This window comes from Malaclemys terrapin, chromosome 9 (genome assembly GCF_027887155.1).
Source record: "Malaclemys terrapin pileata isolate rMalTer1 chromosome 9, rMalTer1.hap1, whole genome shotgun sequence".
Classification (NCBI taxonomy): domain Eukaryota; kingdom Metazoa; phylum Chordata; order Testudines; family Emydidae; genus Malaclemys; species Malaclemys terrapin.
In genome coordinates this window covers 99,875,084-99,899,386 of record NC_071513.1, presented here as the reverse complement: position 1 = coordinate 99,899,386, position 24,303 = coordinate 99,875,084, and the positions used below count along the sequence as shown (strand labels likewise).

The following is a 24,303-nucleotide window of genomic DNA, read 5'->3' as shown; positions in this document are numbered from 1 at the left end:
GGGGCCGGGGGAAGGCGCTGAGCGCAGGACGCCGGCGCCGCTGTCATGGCGGCCTGAGGAGCAGCGGGGGAGGCGCCGGGAGCCGGACGGAGGCGGCCGGAGCAGGCAGGTGAGGCCCCCGCTCCGCTCCCACAGCCCCTAGGGCGGCTCGAGGGGTCTCCCCGCCCCCGCTTCTATTCACCGCTCCCCGGCGTCCGCGCCCCCGAGCACCCCCTGGCTCCCGGCCCCCGCCGCCGCCGGGGTCTCCCGGCTCCAGGCCCCCGATGCTCTCTAAGGGGACGAGGCCTCCCCATCGCCCCCTCCCCCGCAGCTCCCCTTGTCTGGGCTCCCATCGCCCCCTCACAGCTATCGGGGGTCTCCCTGGCTGCCCCCCACGAACCCTCCCTTCTCTGAGCTACCCCGGGGGGGGTCTCCCTTTGGGCCCCCATGGACCCGCTCTTCTCTAACTTAACCCGGGGGAGGGATTCCCTGACTGGGCTCCCCCGGACCTCTCTCTTCTCTAACATACCCCAGGCCAGGGGGTCTCCCTGACTGGGCTCCCCCTGGACTCCTCTGAGCTACCCTGGGAGAGGGGTTTCCCTGACTGCCCCCCCCCCCAGGGGTCTCTGGGATCTTCATTGTCCCCTTCCTTTCCATCTACATGAGGGGTGGAGAGAGGGTCTCTTTCTTGCCCACCTACACTTTCACTCTCTACTACTTTGGTGGAGAAGACGGGGTTAATGTGCTCTGGTGTAAACTAGCAGTTTTCTTGTTGCCTTCGGTGAAAGGTGCATTCCCAGTGCTTGGTGTGAATTGGTATCTTTGTCTGCCTGTAGGTGTGAGCTATGTAACTGGAGTCTGCCTTTAATATTTATGTGTCCTGTGCAATGAGAGGTTTCTGTCTCCAGGACTCTTTATTTTCCTTAAAAAGCACTTGCATCTGAAGAAGTGAGGTTCTTCCCCACGAAAGCTTATGCTCCCTATACTTCTGTTAGTCTCAAAGGTTGAGACTAACACGGCTACCCCTCTGATACTTTATTTTCCTTCCAGCCCTTTGCCAGTTTGAATTAGTTTCTGATTATGGTCTAAACACGTGGGCATTTGCAGAGACCTCTGTTATGCTCCTCCTGTTGGAGGCAAATAGTTCTGCACAGAAGATGCACGGTATGTTCAGCTTTAACCCTTTTTGTTCCGAGTGGTTTGCCTGCTCCATCCAGGAAACCCCTTGCTTTCTCCCTTGCACTCACACTGACCTCCAAGCCCTAGATGCTCTGATCTTTGGCTAGTATGTTGCTGTGGGAAAGCTGTATGTTCGTTTTCCTTTTGCTCCTGAGGGTCAGTTTGACTTGACCCTGCCTTAGGGCTTATGGAAGGAAGAAATCCAGGCAGTGAGTACTGCACCTGTCTCTGGAGCTTTCAGGCAGCAGACATGCATGGTTTTTGTATTGGAAAGATAAAAATGTACCTGAAATGTGGAGTTTGATAAATAGGGTGGAAAAATCCTGTTGTGCACCAGCCTAGACAACCAAAAACACGGTATGAACAAGTGAAACATGACTATGAGACAAGTGCGACTGTGCAATTGAAAATACTGGGTGTGTGGCTTGCCAGGCTCATCTAAACTGAAAACAAAACCTACCTACCTCCTCAGTTCTTAGCAAACTGAAGAAGAAATAATGAATGATTTTCCCACTGGGCCACTCGTGCCAGGCTTGCCATTTGCTTTGGTGCTACCAACCTGCTCCTGGGGATGGCATTTCCAGAAAAGTGTGCACATAACTGGCTGTGTGGAAAAGTGCAATCTGGAGTGTGGACAGCAGAACAGATCCAAAGAAAGAATCCAGCAAAATTGGTAAATGATCAATTTCTTTCAGGAAGGTAGCCCTGACCCATTGTCTAGGGTCTGGAAAGGAGTCAGAAGATCTGGGTTCTGTATCCATCTCTCACCAACTCGCTATGTTCTTGAGCAAACTATTTCACCTTCAGGTCTGTTTACTCATCTGTAAAATGCGGATAGTAATGCTTACCTAGTCTTGGAAAGCACTTTGAGAGCTACTGATGAAAGTACATAAGTGCAAAGTTATGCTGTTTCATAGGTCACACAAAAAATAAGCTGGAGGAAGGGAATGTTTCCTATAGGGCAGCCATAATTTCATGCTGCATTTGTGATGCTGATTGTCCTTTGATAAATTACCTTAAAATATTTCTTTCATCTACATAGCAATCACTTTTCATCAGGCTTAAAAAAATCTATTTTTAGTCTTAATCTGGTAGCCTCAAATGATACCCGGGAACCAGAAAGTAACACTATGGTGCCTCTGTCACCTGTGATTTTAAAAATAAAAGAGGTGGAGACTTTGCACAACTTTCACAACAGGATCAGGAAAACCTACTCTGTCACAATCTTGTACAACACATTCAGCACTTGTAGTGCCTTGGAGGATAGTCTTGTGCTTAAGGCAAATGCCTGGGAGCCATGAAATCCTCATTCATTCACAGTTCTATCACATTCCCTGTGTGACCATGAGTTAGTCACTTGACCGCTTTGTGCCTAAGTTGCCTTTTCTGTGAAAGCAGATGATAAAACTGATTTACCCCTTAGATGTATTTGGAGACACAGGGTAGCTATCCTGCCAACACAGAGTGTGATGGCAGCTCAAGTAGACCTACGTGAGCTAACTTCAATCTAACTAGCTTGGCTAGTGGAGTAGTAAAGCTGCAGCAGCCTGTGCTTCGGTGTAGGCAGTACAAGCCCACCCAGAACCCTGGGTATTTGCTAATGGGACTAATGCAGACAGAATGGTTAACAACAAGATCTTAAAATTGTCACCAGATTTTGTCCTTTGTAAATAGAACATGAAAAAATCATGTCCACTAGTGATTCAGGGCTTAGGAGATCAAGTTCACTGTAGCTTGCATGTGACTTGTAATTTCCCACATTTATTTATTTTCTGAACTTGTCAAATCCAGTTACCAGCTGACATTTCAGAACCCAAATTATAATGCTCAGAGTGAAGAAACAGGTCAGATGTATTGGACCAGAATTGAAGACAAAGATTTACCTTTATAAAGAAAAGTGGTGTTTTTTTTTTTTAATCATTCAAGCCTTGTAATGAACACAAATCAATTTAACTCTGCCCTGTTGGCAAAAATGCACAGTAACCAAGTAAACTAGTGACAGAGCTTTTTCATTTTCCCCTCTGGCTCTGAAAGCAGTTGGAGTTCTGTGTTCCTGCCTTGTTAACTGACAGGTATTCAGATGCTATTGGGAAAGATGCACTATACAAGCCTATGTAAGTGGATTATTTTTTTACATATATATAAGGGTTAAATCAGTGGTTGTTCGTTTGCTGTGTAATGAGTTGTGAGGTGGAAGGAGTCTCAGCCAGTTCCTAGTAAACATCACAAAACCCACCACCAATGTTGTCACCACTTGGCAGTCTCAAAAGAATTGAAAGCCTGAATTGGCCAGGGAATCTGAACCCCCCCTTCCTAGTCCTAGAGGAGCCCTTCCAGGGCATAGGTGAGGCATGTTGGCAGGACAGTGTGCAGGAAGCTTTTAAGCTAGTGCCTGAGCTGTTGCTGCTCTATGGATAAATAGGACTTTGACCTCCAGGGCTTAGTCCTGCACTCATCACTAGCACTGAATTATCATGGAAAAATGAGGCAAAGCTAAGTGTGGAATGTTACCAACCTGGACATGTTTCCTGATCCACTTCTAAGCAGTGCTTTGCACAGAGATGGAGGAAAGAGTCATTAAAACCATTTCTTTTTTGGCAGATTGAAAAATCTAGAATGGCAGGAGAACAGAAACCATCCTGCAATCTTCTTGAGCAGTTTATTTTATTAGCCAAAGGCACCAACGGATCAGCTCTGACTGCTTTGATAAACCAAGTGCTAGAGGCTCCTGGGGTTTATGTCTTTGGCGAGCTGTTGGAGTTAACAAACGTGCAAGAGGTAAGAGTTAAGTTTCTATCTCTTTTCTCCTCCCCCCCTCCCCACTCCTGGTTTAAGGGATCTCCTAGGAATTTCCATGCACATAGTAGACTAGGATGGCAAAATCTCCATCTTGGGGAAAGCCTGACACAATTTACCACAGTTTTCCAATGCTTCTATCATGCCCTGAGTCAAAATGACAGATTTACAGAGAATTGTGAGGACCTGGTATACATGAGGGGATCCCTTTTGTCATATGTATTTATTTGGATTTAAATAATAAAATGATGCCTATGCAAGGCTCCAGGCATCCTAACTTGTGACTGTTAATACAGTAAAATTTCAGCAACACTAAAATAATTATTTAAACTACTATTTCAGCCAGCCAGCCACCAGCAAAAAAGCTCCTTTATATTCCATCATTGTTCTGGGAAGCATACGGTTAGCCTTCTCTAACTCCTGTCACAGTTGTATTTTGCAGCATGCCCAGAAGATCACCACGTTTGGGCTGTATCAGAGCAAAATGGGGAGCAAGTTCCAGAATCCCAGAGCCCGCCTGCTAACGGAGAGTTCTCTAGCTCCCTGTCTCTTACAATGAGTGAGATCTAGCTCCAGCACCTCTGCTGATTGCAGTTATGATGGCACTATGGCACGCAGGAAGCTCAGCTTTCCAAACAGGCTTTTGTGCATGGCCAAAAATGCCATCAACAGTTTTTAGCATCAATTTCTATGTTTGGTTTCCTCCCAGTTTTTTCATGAAGCAAATCATGTAGATTAGGAGAACTGAAATACAGGCTAGTGTAACAGCTGTTGTTCCAGTGCAATATTTGCTTGTCAGAGGAAGTACAGAACTTTGAGGCAGACAACTAAAAAGGCTCTAACCTGCTTTGCTTTGAGATTGTTTGTGGTTTTGCAGGTTAACTGGCTCAGTTTCCCAGTGGCCAGTAAGGATTCTTAACCAACCAGCACCATAATCTGTTCGTCTGTCATGTGATAAGAATACGTAGCTGAATTGAAGGGGACGCGTTCTTCATTTTCTCTCTTAAGCAGCTGACTGTATAAACTAAACTCAAGTTCTAATACATGGAATTGGCTGTATCATCCTGATTCTAAACTACTGAAATGTAGTGCTGATTCCATGACTTTGGAAAGGGTCCAGCCCTCTGACAACTGAAAATAGCCCTTCTTCTATGTTATTTTAAAAAGATACATATTCTGTGTGGAATTAAAGCCAACACTGTGGAGAAGCTGTATACCTATTGGCCATTATTGGCTTACGTAAGATTGCTTTTGCTTTCCTCCTCTCCAGCTTGCTGAAGGGCCTAATGCTGCTTACTTCCAGTTGCTGAACCTGTTTGCTTATGGAACGTATCCAGATTACGTAGGTAAGAGATTGCACTTCACAAATGCTCTTAGAACCTGAGATTGAATGGGCTGTGAGTGGGGGTAATGCAGTCTCTTCAGAACTAGCTTGTGCAGCTTCTCATTTTTCCAGCCAGGAAGCTCAAGGTAGCTGACTTACCCAAGTGTGTGATGTCTCCGTGAATGTGGCAGGTTGAAAGGATCTAAGCATAAAATTCTGTCTGTCAGAGGCTTTCTGGATGAGTGGGGGCTACCCAGTTTATTGCACCCAATGCAGCATGTATGATTACCTGCCCTATGTGTGTATTCAGTGCAAGGAGCTCCTGGCCCTCAGAGACCGTATATGGGCTTTGGAGACCAGGGTGGTTGAGCTGGTTTAAGGGAGACAGAGAGGTACATAGATGAGACTTTCTGGGACACAGTAGAATGGTCCCACTCCCGGTCTGACAGCCTCTGTGCTGTTGAGGAGGGTGAAAGTCTCAGGGAAGGAGAGCATCGAACTGGAGCAGAGGGAAACGATCCCATAGTTGGGACCCTCCTTCCAGATGATGTGGTATCCTTTCACACTGAGGATACCTCTCCAGGGGAGAGAATTCCAGTTATTAGGAAGAGACAGATATTAGTAACGGGTGATTCAATCATTAGAAACATAGATATCTGGGTTTATGATGACCGGGAGAACTGCATGGTGACTTGCCTCCTGGTACGAAGGTTGCGGATCTCTTGGGGCATATAGATAGACTTATGTGTAGTGCTGGGGAGGAGCTGGTGGTCATGGTATATGTAGGTACCAATGATACCTTTGTTTCGGTCTTCACCGAGAAGTCTGAAGGAATGCCTAACATAGTGAATGCTAATGGGAAGGGGGTAGGTTTAGCGGATAAAATAAAAAAAAACAAGTTAAACATCACTTAGAAAAGTTAGATGCCTGCAAGTAACCCGGGCCTGATGAAATGCATCCTAGAATACTCAAGGAGCTAATAGAGGAGGTATCTGAGCCTCTAGCTATTATCTTTGGAAAGTCATGGGAGACGGGAGAGATTCCAGAAGACTGGAAAAGGGCAAATATAGTTCCCATCTATAAAAAGGGAAATAAAAACAACCCAGGTAACTACAGACCAGTTAGTTTAACTTCTGTGCCAGGGAAGATAATGGAGCAAGTAATTAAGGAAATCGTCTGCCAACACTTGGAAGGTGGTAAGGTGATAGGGAATAGCCAGCATGGATTTGTGAAGAACAAATCATGTCAAACCAATCTGATAGCTTTCTTCGATAGGATAACGAGCCTTGTGGATAAGGGTGAAGCGGTGGATGTGGTATACCTAGACTTTAGTAAGGCATTTGATACGGTCTCGCATGATATTCTTATCGATAAACTAGGCAAATACAAATTAGATGGGGCTACTATAAGGTGGGTGCATAACTGGCTGGATAATCGTACTCAGAGAGTTGTTATTAATGGTTCCCAATCCTGCTGGAAAGGCGTAACGAGTGGGGTACCGCAGGGGTCTGTTTTGGGACCGGCTCTGTTCAATATCTTCATCAACGACTTAGATATTGGCATAGAAAGTACGCTTATTAAGTTTGCGGATGATACCAAACTGGGAGGGATTGCAACTACTTTGGAGGACAGGGTCATAATTCAAAATGATCTGGACAAATTGGAGAAATGGTCTGAGTTAAACAGGATGAAGTTTAACAAAGACAAATGCAAAGTGCTCCACTTAGGAAGGAAAAATCAATTTCACACATACAGAATGGGAAAAGACTGTCTAGGAAGGAGTACGGCAGAAAGGGATCTAGGGGTTATAGTGGACCACAAGCTAAATATGAGTCAACAGTGTGATGCTGTTGCAAAAAAAGCAAACATGATTCTGGGATGCATTAACAGGTGTGTTGTGAGCAAGACACGAGAAGTCATTCTTCCGCTCTACTCTGCTCTGGTTAGGCCTCAGCTGGAGTATTGTGTCCAGTTCTGGGCGCCGCATTTTAAAAAAGATGTGGAGAAACTGGAAAGGGTCCAAAGAAGAGCAACAAGAATGATTAAAGGTCTTGAGAACATGACCTATGAAGGAAGGCTGAAAGAATTGGGTTTGTTTAGTTTGGAAAAGAGAAGACTGAGAGGGGACATGATAGCAGTTTTCAGGTATATAAAAGGGTGTCATAAGGAGGAGGGAGAGAACTTGTTCACCTTAGCCTCTAAGGATAGAACCAGAAACAATGGGTTTAAACTGCAGCAAGGGAGGTCTAGATTGGACATTAGGAAAAAGTTCCTAACTGTCAGGGTGGTTAAACACTGGAACAAATTGCCTAGGGAAGTTGTGGAATCTCCGTCTCTGGAGATATTTAAGAGTAGGTTAGATAAATGTCTATTAGGGATGGTCTAGGCAGTATTTGGTCCTGCCATGCGGGCAGGGGACTGGACTCGATGACCTCTCGAGGTCCCTTCCAGTCCTAGAATCTATGAATCTATGATATGGGGAAGGATAGGAGAGGGGTCCTGGAGGCCAAATTTAGGCTGCTAGGTAAGACATTGAAGTCCAGGAGCTCCATGGCAGCATTCTCTTAAATGCTTCCAGTTCCACGCGCACGGCCAGTTAGCCAGACAGAACTGCAGGGTCTCAATGCGTGGACGAGACAAGGGTGTAGGGAGGAGGGGTTTAGATTTATTAGGAACTGGGGAAACTTTTGGGAAAGGGGGAGCCTATATAGGAAGGATGAGCTCCACCTAAACCAAAATGGAACCAGATTGCTGGGCATTTAAAATTAAAAAGATTTTAGAGCAGCTTTTAGACAAAGGGCTGGGGGAAAGACGAAATGTACGGAGAGCACGTGGTTTGGACAGACATCCCTTAGGGGAGGATCTACTAAGAGAGATTCTCTATGTCCTAGTAAGGAGGAGAGTATGGAAGATAAAATACAGGTAGGATCTGATGAGAAACAGTCAAATGAAAAAAGTCTCATTCAATTGCATCATTCAATTGTAATGGGAGACAGCTAAAAGGTGACAAGTTTTTAAAGTGCTTATATTCCAATGCTAGAAGTCTAAATAATAAGATGGGTGAACTAGAGTGCCCCATATTAAATGAGAATGTTGGTATAATAGGCATCACAGAAACTTGGTGGAATGAGGATAATCAATGGGACACAGTAATACCAGGGTACAAAATATATCGGAAGGACAGAATAGGTTGTGCTGGTGGGGGATTGGCACTATGTGAAAGAAAGTGTAGAATCAAATGAAGTAAAAATCTTAAATGAACCCCAAACTGTACCATAGAATCTCTATGGATAGTAATTCCTTGCTCGAATAATATGAATATATCAGTAGGGATATATTACTGACCACCTGACCAGGATGGTGATAGTGACTGTGAAATGCTCCGGGAGATTAGAGAGCTATTAAAACAAAAAACTCAATAATAATGGGGGAATTCAACTATCCCCATATTGACTGGGTACATGTCACCTCAGGATGGGATGCAGAGATAAAGTTTCTTGACACCTTAAATGACTGCTTCTTGGAGCAGCTAGTCCTGGAACCCACCAGAGGAGAGGCAATTCTTGATTTAGTCCTAAGTGGAGCACAGGATCAGGTCCAAGAGGTGAATACAGCTGGACTGCTTGGTAATAGTGACCATAATATAATTAAATTTAACATCCCTGTGGCAGGGAAAACACCACAGAGGCTCAACACTGTAGCATTTAATTTCAGAAAGGGGGACTACACGAAAATGAGGCGGTTAGTTAAACAGAAATTAAAAGGCACAGCACCAAAAGTTACATCCCTGCAAGCTGCATGGAAACTTTTTAAAGACACCACAATACAGGCTCAACTTAAATGTATCTCCCAAATTAAAAAACATAGTAAGAGAACCAAAAAAGAGCCACCGTGGCTAAACAACAAAGTAAAAGAAGCAGTGAGAGGCAAAAAGGCATCCTTGAAAAAGTGGAAGTTAAATCCTAGTGAGGAAAATAGAAAGGAGCATAAACTCTGGCAAATGAAGTGTAAAAATATAATTCGGAAGGCCAAAAAAGAATTTGAAGTACAGCTAGCCAAAGACTCAAAGTTTTAACAAATTTTTTTTAAATATATCAGAAGCAGGAAGCCTGCTAAACAACCAGTGGGGCCACCGGACGATTGAGATGCTAAAGGAGCACTCAAGGACGATAAGGCCATTGTGGAGAAATTAAATGAATTCTTCGCATCTGTCTTCACAGTTGAGGATTTGAGGGAGATTTCCAAACCTGAGCCATTCTTTTTAGGTGACAAATCTGAGGAACTGTCCCAGATTCAGGTGTCATTAGGAGGTTTTGGAACAGATTGATAAATGAAACAGTAATAAGTTACCAGGACCAGATGGTATTCACCCAAGAGTTCTGAAGGAACTTAAATGTGAAATTGCAGGACTACTAACTGTAGTCAAATGACTGGAGGATAGCTAATGTGATGCCAATTTTTAAAAAGGGCTTGTAGTGAGGCAGCTGCCCCATTCTGGTGTGGAAAGGGTTAGAGAAAGCCAGAGAGGCTGCGCAGAGCCTCAGCCAATCATGGAAGGGCTTAGTGGGAGCCAATCAAGTGGAGGCTTGAAAGCAGCCAATCAGGGCCAGGCTGGGTCCTATAAGAAGGCTGCAGGGCAGAGAGGAAGGCAGTCTGTTCCTGGAGGGCAAAGGGAGAAGAACTGGCTCTTGGGGAGAGAGAGAGAGAGAAGGGGGAAGAAAAAAAAAAACCTAAGGCAGGGCTGGGCAGGGTCAGCAGGAGCTGGGAGAGCTCTAGGCTGATGACTGCCAGATTGAGGCCCTGACACAAAGGGGCAGAGAAGGTGCTGGGGCTATGGGGAAGTGGCCCAAGAAAGTAGGCCCTGAAGGGGCTATACTAGAGACTGCAGTTGGCCACTGAGGCAAGTAGAAGGACGGAGGACCGCCTGTCCCCCGAAAGCGGGGAGAGGAGGCACAGCTGAAAGGCTGTGTTCCGAAGAGAACGCCGCAGTCCAGGAGCGACGCGGGTCCAGATGGTGGAGACGGTGGAGGAAGTGGAAGTAACAGTGAGTGAGACATTGCTAGTAAAAGGTGCCCTGGTGGGCCAAGAGAGCTAATTCCCAGCATGACCAGCAGGAGGCGGTGGGGCTGCACTGTTACGTGGCTCCAGAGGTGACCCCGGCAAGCCTGACTTCAGTACCGGTCAAACTGGTTGAAACTATAGTAAAGAACAAAATCGTCAGACACATAGATGAACATAATTTGTTGGGGAATAATCAATATGGTTTTTGTAAAGGAAAATCATGCCTCACCAATCTACTAGAATTCTTTAAGGGGGTCAACAAGCATGTGGACAAAGGGGATCCAGTGGATATATTGTATTTAGATTTTCAGAAAGCCTTTGACAAGATCCCTCACCAAAGGCTCTTAAGCAAAGTAAGCAGTCATAGGATAAGAGGGAAGGTTCTCTCATGGATTGGTAACTGGTTAAAAGATAGGAAACAAAGTAGGAATAAAAGGTCAGTTTTCAGAATGGAGAGCGATAAATAGTGGTGTCCCCCAGGGGTCTGTACTGGGCCCAGTCCTATTTAACATATTGAGAAATGATCTGTAAAAAGGGGTAAACAATGTGGTGGCAACATTTGCAGATGATACAAAACTACTCAAGATAGTTAAGTCCCAGGCAGACTGTGAAGAGCTACAAAAGGATCTCTCAAAACTGGGTGACTGGGCAACAAAATGGCAGATGAAATTCATTGTTGATAAATGCAAAGTAATACACATTGGAAAACATAATCTCAACTATACATACAAAATGAAGGGGTCTAAATTAGCTGTTAGCATTCAAGAAAGAGATCTTGGCGTCACTATGGATAGTTCTCTGAAAAACATCCCCTCCGTTTGCAGTGGCAGTCAAAAAAGGTAACAATGTTAGGAACCATTTGGAAAGGGATATACAGTAAGACACGCAATATCATATTGCCTCTATATAAATCCATGGTACGCCCACATCTTGAATACTGCGTGCAGATGTAGTTGCCCCATCTCAAAAAAGATACATTGGAATTGGAAAAGATTCAGAAAACGGCAACAAAAATGATTTGAGGTATGGAATGGCTGCCATATGAGGAGAAATTAATAAGACTGGGACTTTTCACAGTTTCGCTTTAGTAGATGTATTGGGGTGAAAGCTCCGGTAGATATGGAGCCAGCACAAGCTTCATGAATTCTTTGCAGTCTGTGGGTCTCTAGGATGTGACCAGTTAGAGGACCAGTCTGCTCTGCGTGAGTGTTAGATCCCGGGGCATGGCTTGTAAGAGTAGGGATGTTCACTAATATCCTGGACTTCAGCTTCCCCGTCCCATGTAAGTAAGATAGTAAGGGAGAGAGTAATCACCGCCTTCCAAATAAAAATGGGTACGGGACAGAGGAGGCCAAAATGGAAAGAATTGGGTGAGATGAGTAAGATAACCTTAGTGTCACGGAAATACTACCTCTTTCATTAACACGCATATTCCAAAGAGCGCCTTTGCTTTTGAAAGCAGCCAGCCTCCCTTCTGTTTGTGAGTACACTAGAGGCATGTGGATACTGCGGTGATAGGATGGCCACAGAAGAATCTAGATTAATAATTTCTCTTCTCTCCATGAACCTGATGTTTGACACTTTCATGCATAGTTCCCAAGCACTTCAAAGAAGTATCATCCACCTTTTACAGTTGGTGAAACCAAAGTCCAAGGTTTTGTTAGCATGAGCTTACTGAAAGAGGACAAATAGTTTGGTCTTGGAAACAAAATATTAACCATATGTCTTGGCAGGATTTCACCTGTAGACGTGTGAATTATGTTCTGTATTTTTGTGGTTCTGGTTTTGGAATTAGAACAGTTAATAACTGACTTTCTTTTTAATTCTGCCTCTGTTTCTCCTTGGGTATGGTCCAGCTGTTACTTATAGCAGCACTGCCTTCTCAGTAGCACTCCTTCGTAGCAGGAGGAGTACTTGGTGCTACTGACTTCTAGGGTGTAACTCAGTTGAAGACTTTAATCTGAAGGTTTTGTTTAATTCTTGAAGGAAAATCCGTAACTTTGTTCTCAATTTTTTTTTTTACATTGAATAGCAAACAAGGATCACCTGCCAGAGTTAACAGGGGCCCAGAAGAACAAGCTGAAACACTTAACTATTGTAAGCTTGGCTGCCAGAATGAAGGTAAAAGATAGAAATCTTGGCTAAGTAATGCCAGCCATTTCTGCAAGTGGCATCCAAGTATTGGACTCGGGTTTGCATTAGGCTGCATGTGTGCTCTGGAAAACCTGTGACTGGAAAATTACCTGCAATGTACAGTGCTCCCCTGTATTCATGGGACTCAGTAACTTATGAAGGACTTCCAAGGAGTGAGAGCTTGGAATGGCTGAACGGTTCTATAAAGAGCGAGAAATGGGCATTCTGGGAGGAGAAATCGGATTGGCTAATGGAGGCGGGACCCAATCGCCCATCTACCTCTTGAAAATCTTGTCAATTCTGGGTGGGGGAGGGAATTTGGCTATTTTACCTTCCACAGTGCTGCCACCCCAACCCACTCTCCAGAACTTACTGTAATAAAAGCTTACAGGAGTGTCTTATGTGTGACGTAACCTAATAGTATCTGCTTCCTTTGATACTATTTGATACTTTCCCACTTGCTGTTTACCTGCAGGATGTGTATAATAAATGTTTGTTTGATTGCAAGCTTCTACAAACCCTACTTCCAGACTATGCTCAACTTTCCATTCTGGACGCACAAGTGACTGTTTGTTCTTGGATTTCTTGTTTCTAGTGCATTCCTTACTCTGTGCTGCTCAAAGACCTGGACATGAGGAATCTGAGGGAGTTGGAAGATCTAATCATTGAAGCTGTGTATACAGACATTATTCAGGGGAAACTGGATCAGCGCAACCAGGTGCTGGAGGTGGATTTCTGTATCGGCAGAGACATTCAGAAGAAGGACATCAGTAATATTGTTAAAACACTCCAAGAATGGTGAGGCAGGAGGCTCCTCCACCTTGTCTGATTTGCCTTTTAGGAATGTCTCGAAGGAAATAGCTTGCCCTGGCTTTTTCTGAGTCCTGTAAGAATCAAATGTTAGCTTAGTTTCAGCATATTCCATTCATTAGCACTCTTACACCATGAAAAGTCACTTCGCGAAGGGTCCCTCCTGGACAAAAACCCTAATACCCTCTCCAGTATTTCTTACGGACGCTGTCATAGTAGTACATCCAATTGTACTACTGGTTTCAGATTCTGAAGTTACCTCAGTTCTTACCTTAGTTACCTCAGCTTTTTGCTTTAGGGGCTGTCCTACAGTCATGCCAAATTGACATCGTGGCCTCAACCTAGAGACAGACGTCTTGTAGAATGACACCTTCCTCCTCCTACCATATTAATTTTTCTAATGAGCAAAGACAGATTTGTCCACTAATCCTCTGGTAATGAGAATTACTCAGGCAAATCTTAACAAACTGTATCTCAGTCACAGTACTTTAAACTTCACCTCTGAAGTGTTTCAGATACCTCTGTAGGCCTCCCTTCATTGCTGGAGATGAAGCAGACCTCATGCTTTTGGCTGAGACCATCTTGTTCTTGTTCTCGTGTATTTTTTTATCAAGTTTCCAGTAATCTGCCTTTCAGTCCTGTAGGATTCGTTCATTACCCAAAGGAGTTGCCACTTTTCTAGGCCACAGGGACTGTGACTGATTCCCAGTTGACTACATAATACAGTCACTGCCTAGCCGTTACGGGTACATTAGAAATAACAAAGATTAGTAGCTGTGGAAGTGTGGTAACCTGGGTCACTTGGTTTTTCTCTTTTTCCCCCTCACTGCAAGGAAGGAGTGCAGCAGCTTCTTGGATCTTTCTACATTGCTTGGTGTGCAACTCTGAACCCACTTCAGATCCCTTTCCATTCCTTCCCACTGTGAATGGGAGCTGAAAGCCTCACTGAGTGGAGGAGTGTTCTTGTCACCCTGCTTGTTTATTTCTTAGGGGGACCTTGTCAGTGTGACTTTTATTTTCTGAGTAATCTAAAAAAAATCAGTTTCTGATATATCCCCCTTTAAGTAGCAATTCCTGACTTTTTAAAAAGGTTTGAACATGTTTTTTGGCTTCTCTGTGGTGAATCTAATAGGATCTAATAGAGCAACTCCACCAGACATGCTGGGACCAGCCCCTGCTTCCTCTCTGTTCACACACCTCTCTGCTGCCTCTTTTGTTTGGCTTTGCTGCTGCTGGCAAATATCTTCTTACAGGGCGCAAGGAAGTGTATACATGTGAGCTCCTTCTAGACTGGCCATCAACAAAGCAGCAAAACTGAGTAGATACATGTTCAAACCTTTTTACACAAAGTAAACACTGAAACAATAGAATAAAACATCTTTTTCCACTCAGTTCTTTCAACTCTAATAATCTTCGCTGCTAATGTTAAATATAAGCCCCCAAACTTTCAGACAGAATTGTTTTGTTTTGTTTTTTTCAAACCGAGTGTCCCTTTCAAACTGTCCAACATTGAACACACGAGTGTTGTTACATTTTCAGGTGTGATGGGTGTGAAGCGGTTCTGTTAGGAATCGAACAGCAAGTGCTTAGAGCCAACCAGTACAAAGAGAACCACAACCGAACTCAGCAGCAGGTAGAGACAGAGGTAGGTGTAGAATCACTCCTGTCTGCTCTGGTGATGAGCGTGTCAGATACACCTTGAAGTTTCTCTTTGGTGAATTTCTGTGCTCATTAAAGTGAGAAACTAAGGGACCTGGCTAACACGTAGTGTGAGCAGGAGTCTTGTAACAGTCCTTTGCACTGCACTGCTGATGTCCCTCAATTCTTACCTTGCAGCACTCCCTGGTATTCAGTCCAGAGCTTCGGCTAGGTGGAGACTGACAGTCGTGCCACACAGATGTGCTAATCTTGTAATGCACCCTCTAGGAAAGAACTTGGATTCCTCCTCTCCACAACCATATTAATTTCACTGATGGGCTAAGCCAGATTTGACCACTGAGCACCTGATGTGTGGGTTTCTGAGTCCTCCTTTATAAACTTGCTGGGACCTCCTTGTGTTGATTTGTTAGGAAACCAATTTTTTAACACCCACAACACGACAGAAATCTGATGTTTCTACAACTTTAGATTTCACTGTGAATAATGAAAATCCAGAAGGAATAAGAAAAAATAGTTAATTTATTGTAAACCTAGGAATGTCCTTAAAAATCTCTCCATAGCCTTTCCTAGACATCCCTCTGAATTCCATCTGAAGTGGTGAAAGTGTGGTAAATTCTTTCCTTAGAAACCCTAAATCGTAGCTGCAAAAAGTGCGTTTGAAAACTGCTTCCATCATTGAGAGTGCCTTTTTTGTTAACCCTGCAAATGTGGACAGCCCTCTGCCATCCCAAGGAATAGATACAAGGGACTACATTTTCAAAACTGGCTAGTGATTTTGGATACCCAACATAAACTCCCTTAATAGAGGTTTGTCATTCACTGGATGAGTCCTCAACAATTTCTGAAAGTCTGTTCGATTTAACACGTCAACTTGAGTACCCCCAAAATGACACCCAAAATCTTGAAATCGCTTTTTGAAAATTTGAGCCAAAATGTTTTTTCCCCCTATTCCTGTAATATCCAGAGATGACCAACAGAGGGCAGCATAAGCACGCGGTTTTAGTCTCTGCTGATTGTATTGTTGTGAAAACAGAACTACAACTGCGAAAATGAGAGCAGTCCTCCTGAGACTGTAGCTCGAGGTTTATTTCTTGCAGTCCTGCATCCCGGCAGGTTCATGCTGGCCTTTTGAAGCTGTTTATATGCCGTGATTTGACTGGTACCCGGGACACATTTGAGGAGTCCGGTGGCACGTTAAAGACGAACAGATTTATTTGGGCATAAGTTTTCGTGGGTAAAAAACCCACTTCTCCATGCATCTGAAGTGGGTTTTTTACCCATGAAAGCTTAAGCCCAAATAAATCTGTTCGTCTTTAAGGTGCCACCGGACTCCTCGTTGTTTTTGTGGATACAGACTAACACGGCTACCCCGATACTTAGGACACATTTGGTTTGCCGGGTGTTTCTAGCCCTGGGGAGTCTGGACTCCTGACTTCTATGCTCATTTCAGGCTGCATTTGTTTTTGTCAGTTCACTCATTCTTTTCGTGGCACCCCCCTGAGGTCCGGAGTTTGGAGGGTGAGGTGCCATGCAGATGGCACTTCCCACTGTTTGTTTCCTGGTGCATGGGGAGCATACCACTGTGTGCTTGCTCGTCGAACACACCCCAGGTCTTGAGGGTAGCCTCCATTCCTACCTTGGAGGAGAAATGTGGCTGATTGGTCCGAATAGTTTTCCCTTCCCTTCGCTCTGCAGAGCTGTTCTAGGTGTGGGGTATTTTCCTCCCCGTGTATCCCAGGCACTCCCTGACACTTGAGGTCTGCAGACTGGTGAACTGGCTGCCCCCTGCAATCAGGCAGTGGAAAGTCTTTCTTGCTTGTCACTGTGCTACTCCTGGTGTCTAGTAACAGGTATCTGCAGCCCCCAGTTGCCTCCAAACCCGGTCTAACATGGAGTATTACCAGGTCAGGTCATCTAATACCAACACCTAATAAAATCAGATTGAGAGAATGTGTGTGCATGGGGAGATTTGTATCCAGCGATGAGTTACTCTTCGAACTCAAGGGCATTTCCATCCTGTGCTTAGGAAGGGGCTTCCTCTCTGCAGTGGGGGTGGAAGAAGCAAATGCTCATTTGCTGTCTCTTTTTGCCCAGGTCACAAACATAAAGAAAACATTAAAAGCCACGGCCTCCTCATCAGCACAAGAGATGGAACAGCAGCTGGCAGAGCGAGAGTGCCCGCCCCATGCAGAGCAAAGGCAGCCCACAAAAAAGATGTCCAAAGTCAAAGGGCTGGTCTCCAGCCGCCACTAGAACCTGCCACGTAACCATCATTCAGCCATGAGTGACGACAGAAGGAGCGACAGAGGCCCCGTGTCTCCTTTTCGGTGGGTTCTGGGCCAGGCCTCTCCAAGCTGGCAAATATAAATGCCCTGTTTGAATACAGCCCCAAACTGGCCGTGCCTGGCTAAGCTACAGTGTGCAAATCTCATTCACATCCAAGATGCCACCTGTTCTCCTAGGCCTTTAAAGAGGGACTTTCAGCCAGAGAGAATTCCCACAAGGGGCAGAAAACCTGCGACACCAGGGGAACAGAATCTCTGTGGAAGGTTTTGCTCCCTCCCAGCCAGCTTTCCCATGCTCCCTCTTGCGAGGAGTTTGCCATGCTGATTTAGAGTTCAAGATAACATCTACCATGGCAACTGGCTGAATCCCAAGATTGGGACTTGGCTATTGAAGCACCAGGCTTGGGGAGAGGAAGCTACCAACACAGACTTCTCCAATCCCAAAGGGAAGGCAAAACATTACTAGGCCAGGAGCAGCGCTACATTGAAATCTTCAACCTTCCCCAGGCCCCTCTGTATTTTAATTCACACTCTACCTCACTCTGTGAAGGTGAGATCCAGTGCTGGGCTGTGTTTACTAATCTCTTTACTGCCCTTACTAAGCCTATTAATCTGCCACTGATTTAAAGAACTAGGCTACGGCTGTGAGGCTTCAGCACAGGAAGGAGGAAGCAAGTTGCTCTCTCTCGAGCTATTACAGCTGGCTGGGGACCTATTGGGAGTCACGTTCCTTCTCAGTGTGTCTGCATCCTCCCAGGGCTGCTTGTGAATTGTTCCCTTCCTGAAATCTTTAAAGCCTAATACCGTAAATCTTCCTTGGAGATGACATTTGGTGTGGAAGAGGAGCCGCTGTGGCTTGGTGGCAGGCCAGTGGCCCAGAACCCGCTGACAGGCGTGGCAGTGACATCCCCTTGCTGAAGCGATGGACTTTACTAGCCTTTCTGAACTTGAACAGTTTCAGGTTGTATTTTACTCCTTTTTTTTTTTTTTTTTGTACATTGTTGTGATTCTAAAGCATTTCAGCCTTTGTTTTGTGTTTGATATTTGTTACAGGCTAACTTCAGGGGACTTGCACCTCGTGGGGGAGGTTGGTGGCTGTTTGTGTTTTTTTTTGTTTGTTTGTTTTTTTAAGGGGAGGGCAGGGTTGAGATCTAAACTGCAATTCACATGAAAAAGTGCATTTTGGAACAAATTAAATGCTGATTTAATGTAGGAGTGGAGTCTTGGCTTTGGAGCAGCCGTGGGCAAGCACTGGGTAGGCTAGCTGGGCACTGACATGGCCCTCATGGCTGGGTTATCGGAGTACCTCGCTGATTCCTGACTCCATCTTCACGTGCACCTGGCAGGCAGGGAGGTGTCCTTCCCATTTTACAGATAGGAGCTGAGACGCAGCGAGATGTGACTTGCCCAAGTTCATGTAAGTGGTCGGTGTCAGAGCCAGGACCTGCACCCAGGTCTCCTGAGTCTTAACCCCTTACCCACAGGACCAGCAGCAATGAGACTGTCATACTTTGCTATCACAGTCTGCACAAAGCGAGGTACTCCCGGGGCGGGACAGTCAGCTTGTCTGAGCACTGTTTCACAGCCTGGCCCATCTTCCTTTCAGTTTATCCACCCACTCTGCAGTGACAAGCAACTTCTGTGCTGGGAAAGGCCGGCTGTATAAGCAGAAGCTCATGTCTGCTATGGGAACCAAAGGATCCTTCGGTACAAAGAGCAGCATTTGTGAGGCTTTTCTAGGGGAACACGGGGCCAGGACCTTGCTATAATTCAACCACCAACAGCTTCAGCTCGCCTTACATTGGTGTGTCCCATGCTAGGCACACACCCACCCTCCTCTTATTGGTAGCTTGAATTCTTTGCTCTCTGCACATTCCCATTCTTTACCCTAGAGCATGTTCTAGGGTTTGGCATGAGTCTGCAGAAGTAAATGACTCTTCTCACCTATGCACAGGCACAACCACCACTAATAGTGGAGACAGGTGGACTATCTAAAATACCTTTAACCTGACAGGTGAGGAACAAGACTGCCTCTGGGTTAGCTCCCTTGATTCCTGACTGTTTTCCTCTTCTGTGTGCCTCCCCCCCCGCCCTCCCCAGCTCCCAAACTAACTAAAAAGCCCAAGTGCTGGTGACAGATGCTGTATTGACAAGCCTAGAGCATGAAGTTGTCTTTGTAGTCTTTGAACATATCCCTTCCCTAGGCAGCATCTGTGCTAGCTTTTCCACGCTGCCTGGCTAAAGGTGCCTCTACTCTGCTGGGCGGGGAGAAGCGTGTGAGCTTCCTACATGCTCACTCCTTGGCCTCTGGGGGGCTACGTTGGATTTCTGTGATGCGGGCCCCCAGACTGAGCCCCACTGGGGAATTCAGGGTACAGTGCTGCATGGCCACTGCCCACAGGGGGAGGGATAGCTCAGTGGTTTGAGCATTGGCCTGCTAAACCCAGGGTTGTGAGTTCAATCCTTGAGGGGGCCACTTAAGGATCTGGGGCAAAATCAGTACTTGGTCCTGCTAGTGAAGGCAGGGGGCTGGACTCAATGACCTTTCGCAGTCCCTTCCAGTTCTAGGAGATAGGATATCTCCATATATTTATTATAAAAATTGTTGTCAGTCATTGTGCAAACCCCCACCCCCAAAAAGACTGGCTGTGAACCGGTGCCCTAGAGGTGAAAGGGCTCCGCGGCCACATTCTCAATCTCCTGAGCCTCCATCCTCACCTGTTCTACCGCTAGCTCACGTCCAACACCTGCCTTGTTGTGAGGAGGCAGGTTCAAGTTGACTGTCTTGAAAGAGGCTGAGGTCTTCAGTCACCAGTGGCATGCAGGGATCATGGGGGTGAATTGGCCTAGTTCGTGTTCTTTGCCAGTCTCACCCGCTGTGCTGTGCTGAAGGGGAGCAGCCTCGGGCTCCTGAAGCCTCCTCACCATCAAGTTTTTACATTGTCACGAGCTCTGTGCAAAAATCTGAAAACCCCGTTGGACGCTCAGGCCTTATTTTCACGGCTGGGTGCAGTGCCTTTGTTCAGTAGAGAAATGAGGGAAAGCTGCGCCGTGCCTTGAGTGAAGAATGAATTCTTACTTCTGTGCACTGCGGTGAGAGAGATGGGGGTGGAGCTCAGAGGAAAACCAGCTACTTTGCCCTAATCACTTACATGTTTGAGTGCGGCCCATGTGCTGTACAGAGAGAGAGAATCCCTGCTCTGAGGGCTTGGTCTGAGACACACCTTGATAAATGAAATCCTGCATAGGGGAGATGCACAGCTCTGCTGCACCTTGGTAACTGAGCTTTGAGGGAAGGCTTGGAAGTCATTCCAGGAGCATCGGGACAGCGTGGCCACAGACAGCAGGGGAAGGCGTGGGAACGCCCAGTGACTGCAGTGGACGCTGCTGCCTGGAGTTGAGCTGTGTAGGAGTTTGGACAAGCAGCTTAATGTGGTAATGGATGTTGAATGAAGGGCTTTAGATGACAGGTGGGGAAGGGGGTGGAGCCTCTAGCGCCTCTCGAAACGCCACAAGAGGGAAGTGGAAGTGGAGAGGTGGATCTGTGCTGCGCAATAAGTGATGTGAAAGCCGATCAGTTGGGCTCGCCTGCTCCGTGCCAGCCTCTGCTAGCTGCCTCTGCTAACACGCAACGTGCCCCAGTCGTGCCTCCCAGGTGTTGGGGATAGCATCATGCCATGCTCCGGTTTACGGTCACATCAGGCCGCTGCAGCTGTACTTTTTGCTTCAGGATCGCAGCAGGCTGGTGGTCATGCTGCTCACGATAATGCCCATTTGCCTCCTGCAGCTGCGAGGTGCCAAGATTCTTTGCCTCAGCTGGAGAGACAAAGTGGAGGGAGCTCTCGCCCCTCCCCTCCCTTCTTCAGTGCTTTACTGTCTTGCTTCGTATTCTGCACGTCTCCTTTCATTTGTGCTTGTTCACTGCAGAGAATGGCAGCAAGGGAGACAGCCTACTGTTGCACTAATAGGCTGCCGTATCTCTGAGCTGTGCCTCTTCCCAACTCATGTCTATTGGCACCCCTGCCAGGGCTCACAGCACACCAGATAACGTCAGGCATTTCTGGGACAGGGCAGAGCAACAGGGGATGCTGATTTTTTAATTTGTCTTCTGACTGCTTGAAACCTGTTCCTCTTCCCTTTCCTCTACCTGTCGGAAAGACAGATCCAACAATACCCAGTCTTTTGTCAAGCGCAGTAAGAATAACACTCCGCTACACTGATAGGTCCTTCTGCATTTAGACCTGGGCTCCGATCCTACACCTGCCTCTGCGTTGACTGAAATGCAGGGGTCTGCCCCTTTGAAGCCAGTTGCAAGGTTGGGGGCTTGCTCCGCAAGCTGATGCCCCAGTGACAGTACTGGGCTGCTTGGGATCTTCAGCTACCTATCAGATACTCTCAACAGGAGTTGGGGGGAGGCTGTGGTGGTTCAGAATGCCAGTGGGAAAGAGTTCTCCCCATGAAGGAGAGCTGCAGCAAGATACAGCACCGGTACTTTACGCTTCCATCTGCCCTGCAGGGTGAATTCTAGTGAATAACGTTTGGTTCCTGTTGGGAGAAGAAAATACACAAACCCAGTATCTTTCAAATTCCACCTATCCTATGGGAAAGATGTGTGGAGTGTTTGAAACAAACGGGGAGCCAGTTTTATTCACTGCAGTGCTGCCAGTAATGTAAGGGGCCAGGGCTGTAGTGTTGCTGTCTTTGTAGAGATGTGGGGCTGGAGCGGACCTCGAAGGTCATCTCATTCAGCACCCCCATGCTGAGACAGGACCAAGTAAAACTAGATCATCCCTCAGAGGTGTTTGTTTAACTTATTCCTAAAAATCTCCAATGACAGGGATTCCTCAACCTCCCTAGCTAACCTGTGTGTAACTATCCTCGTAGTTAGGTTAGATATTAGGAAAATCTTTCTAACTCTCTCGCTGCAGATTAAGGCCATTACTTCTTGTCCTACCTTCAGTGGGCATGGAGAACAGTTGATCATAGTCCCCTTTATAGCAGCCCTTCCCATATTTGAAGACTCTTATCAGGTCCTCACTCAGTCAACTTTTCTCAAGACTAAATATGCCCAGTTTATTTTAACCTTTCCTCACATGCCAGGTTTTCTAAATCTTTGATCATTTTTGTTGCCCTCCTCTGTCCTCTCTCCAATTTGTCCACATCTTTCGTAAAAGTGTGGTGCCCCAAACTAGACACAGCACTCCAGCTGATGCCTCACTAGTGCCAGGTGGAGTGTAACAATTACCTCCTGTATCTTACATACAACACTCTTGTTAATACTCCCCAGAATAGTATTTGCCTTTTTCACAACAGCATCATATTGCTGGCTCATATTCCATTTGTGATCCACTCTTAACTCCCAGATCTTTTCCAGCGGCCCTACTGCCTAGCCAGTTATTGCACAAGTACAAAATGGGAATTTGATTTTTCATCGCTAAGTGGAGTACTTTGCACTTGTCTTTATTGAATTTCATCTTGTTAATTTCAGATCAGTTCTCCAGTTTGTCAAGGTGTCACGGACTCACAGATCGTGCCCATTCTTGGGCCTGTGTGGCCCATGGGGGGGGGTGCCCCTTTCAGTGCGACAGCGCTTCTTGGGGGTCCACTCTCTCGGGGTCAGGCCCCTCCACCTCCTGGAGCCGCACCTCTCTGAGCCTTAGCACGTCTGTCTCTCACCGTGGGCCCCCTCAGGGAATCCACTCGCTCTGGACCCCCGGGGCTTCCACCCCCCAAGAGGTTGATGCAACCCTGTTCTCTAGACCGGAGTGACTCTCAGCCAGCATAAAACAGGAGGATTTATTGAGAGTTGAACACAGCACAGGAAACTCTCAGGGCCTCAGGCCTGGCCTCCCTCAGCACACCCCAGTCTCTCTGCATCCAGGTGGGCTCTGCCTGCTCCCCCTCTCCAGCCCAGAGCCCCCTTGCTTCCCAGCTGGGCATCTGAGATCACCGGCCCCAGGCCCTGCCTCTGTCCATTGTCTTCTCTCCAGGTAAACAGGGTCGTAAACCAGGGCCTCCTCTCCTTGCTTTTGTCCTCTGGCTGGAACCGGCTGGTTAGGTCACTGGGTCCTCACTCTGCAGCCCATTGTCTGCCCACTGGCCAGAACCGGCTGTCTCTCCTCAGCTGGGCCTCCGGGTTGCCAGGTCACTGGTCGCTGGGGTATCCACCCTCCCGGCCATCGGCTGGGTCCCCAAGTCCTCCCTCCGGTCCTCTGCAAATCAAACTCCCTCTCCCCTCACCTCGTTAAACCAGTAACACCCAGGGAAACTGAGTCCCACCCCCTCTGCATGCAAACCATTGAAACTCCACAGAAAACAAGAAAAACCCCCACTTCGTCACACAAGGTCATTTTGAATTCTAAGCCTGTCCTCCAAAGTGCAGCTTCACACAACGCATAGTCAACCTGTGGAACTCATTGCCATGGGAGGTTGTGAAGGCAAAACGTATAACTGGGTTCAGAAAAGAATTAGATAAGTTCATGGAGGGTAGCTCCATTAATGGCTATTAGCCAAGATGGTCAGGGATGCCACCTCATGCTCTGGCTGTCCCTAAACTGCCTGCAAGGAGATGGGACTGGATGACTGGGGATGGATCACCCAATAATTGCCCTGTTCTGTTCATTCCCTCTGAAGCATCTGGCATTGGCCACTGTTGGAAGACAGGGTACTGGACTAGATGGACCATTGGTCTGACCCAGTCTGGCTGTTCTTATGTTCTTGCAAGCCCTCCCAACTTGGTATCATCCGCAGATTTTATAAGCATACTCTCCACTAATGTAATCCAAGATGTTAATGAAAATGTTGAATGGTACCTGACCCAGAACAGACCTCTCTGGGACCCACTAGATACGGTCTTCCAGTTGGACAGTGAGCCATTGATGACCGCTCTTTGAGTATGGTTTTTCAACCAGTTGTGTACCCAGTAAATCTGTTAAAGAAGTAAATTAGGTTGGTTTGGCATGATTTTTTCTTGACAAATAACCCTATTATTCTCCAGGTGGGTACAAATTGATTAGTACATAAATTTATTCCAGTATCTCTCCAGGCATTGAAGTTCGGATGGCTGGGCTAGAATTC

The 24,303-nt window shown here is 46.4% G+C and overlaps 1 protein-coding gene across 2 annotated transcripts; it reads left to right on the top strand.

Moving 5' to 3' along the window:
* Nucleotides 1-18,438, top strand: COPS7B (COP9 signalosome subunit 7B). 2 transcript variants are annotated; one of them, XM_054040433.1, is made up of 7 exons: nucleotides 1-109; nucleotides 3,760-3,936; nucleotides 5,225-5,300; nucleotides 12,372-12,460; nucleotides 13,068-13,270; nucleotides 14,822-14,927; nucleotides 17,036-18,438. In XM_054040433.1, the coding sequence occupies exons 2-7, from the start codon at nucleotides 3,775-3,777 to the stop codon at nucleotides 17,192-17,194; spliced, it is 795 nt and encodes a 264-aa protein (XP_053896408.1). In that variant the 5' UTR covers nucleotides 1-109; nucleotides 3,760-3,774; the 3' UTR covers nucleotides 17,195-18,438. The 2 variants fall into 2 exon arrangements, with proteins under 2 accessions (XP_053896408.1, XP_053896409.1); XM_054040434.1 differs by having other exon boundaries at nucleotides 12-105.
* The last annotated feature ends 5,865 nt before the right edge of the window (nucleotides 18,439-24,303 follow it).